The 3,545-nt window shown below is 35.9% G+C and overlaps 1 protein-coding gene across 1 annotated transcript; it reads right to left on the reverse strand.

Annotated features, from left to right (window-relative positions):
• Window positions 1-406: 406 nt before the first annotated feature.
• Window positions 407-2,787, reverse strand: LOC113273126. Its single transcript, XM_026522893.1, has 3 exons — window positions 2,414-2,787; window positions 1,797-2,083; window positions 407-1,323 (listed from the first exon to the last, which is right to left on the reverse strand). The coding sequence occupies exons 1-3, from the start codon at window positions 2,785-2,787 to the stop codon at window positions 407-409; spliced, it is 1,578 nt and encodes a 525-aa protein (XP_026378678.1).
• Window positions 2,788-3,545: the final 758 nt, after the last annotated feature.

Consider the following 3,545-nt stretch of genomic DNA (forward strand, 5'->3'; position numbering starts at 1 on the left):
TAAATATGTTTCCTGTAAAATCAATAAACCTCGAACCTGCCAACTGACATATACTTGAGAAACAAAATAATAAAATTCATAACAACGGTATGTCATTAAAAAAAATAAAAAGTGCAAACCAAAAAAGCATAAAAAAGGAAAAAGAAACACCAAACTGGTAAGAAACCTAAAACAAGTTTGTTCAGAATACGAAAACACCACAAAAACTTCAGAACAACATCCTCTTCAAGAAGTTGATAATCCTGGAATGGGACTCCTTGCGAAACGTTGGTGCACGAGGAGCCAAAGGAGCTCTGCGACATGTTCGAAGGTTGTGAAAGGTCAGCATCCCACACTAGCCACACTTCCTCTTCTTGCGCAACTTTTAACGAGAACCCCTGTACCTAACACCTTTAGGTCTTCCAGCTTATTCTCGACCTCCAGTGGGAGGAAAAATATACCCCTTTTCATTAATTCCAGGTGTCTTCTCAGAGTCAGGAATAGGATATATGGGTCGAGAGTACAACCTTCTATAGTAGTCAGAAGTATAGTAAGGGCTAATATAGTTGTACGGTTCATCATTTCCAATCTGCAACATTGCTTTCATTGCATGAGTGCAAGGAAAGCTATGTTTTTGCCACCATTTGCAGCTGCAAGTTCTAGGATCCAAGTCAACAGTATGCTTCCCTGTTGGAGAAATGATCTCAAATACCTTCTCACTTGCTCTTCGAAACTTGTATGAACAACAGTCGTTTATCCTCTTGTTAAATCTTGCTTGCATACGAGGAGTGAGCCTTGTAGTCCATTTGTTAGACTCCACTAACCTCTTGTAATTATGCTCCATTAACTTAGCACGAATAACATCAACAAGCTCAAGTCCTGGAAGCGGCTTATCATGCTTAATGAAATTGTTAAAACTCTCAGCAATATTAGATGTGTTCTCACCCCACCTTTCTCCTAGAAATGCATGAGCAGCCCAATTCTCGAATGGAATCTTCATCATCCAAGCAACCACTGAATCCAACTTTAGATTACTCATACTCTTCGCAGCAACATAAAAAATTTTCTTTGTTAATGCAGTGTAGCACTCCTCGAATAACTTGACTGCAGTTTGTCTACTCCTGCCCTTTGGAACAGGAATATTTTCTTTCATATGGTACAAATAGAACGAATGGAAAGCATTTGGGAAGACTTCAGGCACATGCTTCAAAAGGCCGATTCCACGATCCGATATGATGGCCAGTGGACGATCTTCACAAATAATACCCTTCAAATTGTTGAAAAACCATTGCCAACTCTCACAATTTTCACTTTCTACAATTCCAAATGAAACTGGATAGATCTCTACAAAAACCAAAAAAAAAAAAGTGACCAAAAACAAAAATAAGTGACCAGTAACTAGTGTCAACAAACAAAGTTGATCCATTTAAGTTGGATCAACAGTGGAAGTTGATCCATTTTAGTTGGATCAACAATCACAGTTGATCCAATAAAATCTATGTAAGCAATCATAGTTTTGGATAAACAGTCATAATTGATACAATAAATATGTGTAAACTATCACAGTTGATCCAATAAATCTGTGTAAAATATCACATTTGACCAAATAAGATGTAGTTAAAGCATGAATTTCAATGCAAACCAAAAAGAAAGCAGTCTAAACTAACCTAAGCTACATATAGTATTACGTCGCACCTCAATGTAGAATGTGAGAAACCTAAAAATAAAAGCTACATTTATCAAGAAAATGAATGCATAATAATGGATCAACAGTAAAAAGTTTAAACATTCATGGATACAAAATGAAAAAAAGTAACCAGTCTTGCCGCAAGCAACCATAAGACCACCTTTGAACTTCCCGGTGAGAAAGGTACAATCGATAAATAGCATCGGACGGTAGTAATTGTTGAAACCAGTTATAGAAGCTTCAAAATCCACGAAAAACCTTTTGAACCGACGCGTCACAACATCATACTCAAAATTCACGACGCTTCCAGGATTGTAATGTCCAATGGCATCTTTATACCAAACAAAATCTGAATAAGACTTGATGTCATCACCCCAAAGAAATTGCTTGGTGAATTGTAAACCGTGGTATGCCTGACTATACATGAGGTCAACTCCATATTTCATTCAGAGTAAATCTATAACATCAGAAGCAATCTTCTTCTTATTAGATGCTCGTAAATCATCTACCAATATATCCTTCATAAACGATTTTATCATCCTAACTTTTGATGGGTCTGAACAAGCTAAACTACATGAATGCTCTCCAATGTATCTCTTGCACTGAAATACACCTTTTGTATTGGCAAGGAGAGAGGCGTAAAACCTCCAGCGAAAATTTTCCTCCTTTTTGAACTTGCACTCCACAGTGTATCGTGCAAGGTCACTCTTCTTCAATTTTTATTTGCGACCACTATTTATTTCATACTTTATAACACAATCCTTAACTTCTTTAATACCACCTTCAAACAACTTCCCTACTCCAGTTAAGATGTTGACCCAAGCATCAGATTTCTTCGGGACCTTTTTTATCAAACACACATCATCAGTGACGTCTTCCACTACAACTACCTCATCGCTTGAAATACAACTTGATGATGACGAAGAAGCAGGAGCAGGAGCAGAAGAAGATGATGAAGAAATAAAATCAACACAAGTCCTAAACTGGATTTCAAACTTCAACAAGTCAATTCTTTGTGAGCTGCAGTAGTGAATGAAAAACCTCAAGTCCAAATCATGATTGATGACATTTGAAATCCCTTCTACAGTGTAACCAAAAATAATGAGGTCTTCATGATTCATGAACATAAGGCCACTTTTTTTTCACCACACTTATCATATCCTTGGCAGTAGTTGATCCATAAACAAGATGCGAGACAGTCTGATTGCAAAATTTGAACTCTGCAACAACCATCTTTGTCCTGCAACAAACCATAACAGATAGTGGTATTCAGAAAATATGGATCAATAATCATAGTTGATCCAATAAATATGGATCAACAATCACAGTTTTGGATCAATAATCACAATTGATCCAATAAATTTGAATCAACAAATCACAGTTTTGGATCAACAATCACAGTTGATCCAATAAATTCTGTGTAAGCAATCATAGTTTTGGATCAACTGTAAATCTATGTAAATAATCACAGTTGATCCAATAAATCTATATAAAATATTACAGTTGATCCAATAAGAGGTAGTTAAAACATGAATTTCAATGCAAACCAAAAAGAAAGCAGTCTAAAACACCCTAAGCTACATACAGTATTACGTCGCACCTCACTCGGGGGATACGCACCCTCGTGAAAGTTAAATTCAATGTAGAATGTGAGAAACCTAAAATAAAAGCTACATTATCAACAAAATGAATGCATAATGATTAACTGCAATCTACCGAAGAAATAAAAACACAAAATACAAACATTTTGTGTTCAGAAATTTGGATCAACAACAACAGTTGATCCAAAATAAACTAAAAATCATCTTATTTTTTGTATCCACAGTCAAGGTTGATCCAAAATAATATCAACATCTCATCAAAAATATAATCAGTAGTG

This window comes from Papaver somniferum, chromosome 4, assembly GCF_003573695.1.
Source record: "Papaver somniferum cultivar HN1 chromosome 4, ASM357369v1, whole genome shotgun sequence".
Classification (NCBI taxonomy): Eukaryota; Viridiplantae; Streptophyta; class Magnoliopsida; order Ranunculales; family Papaveraceae; genus Papaver; species Papaver somniferum.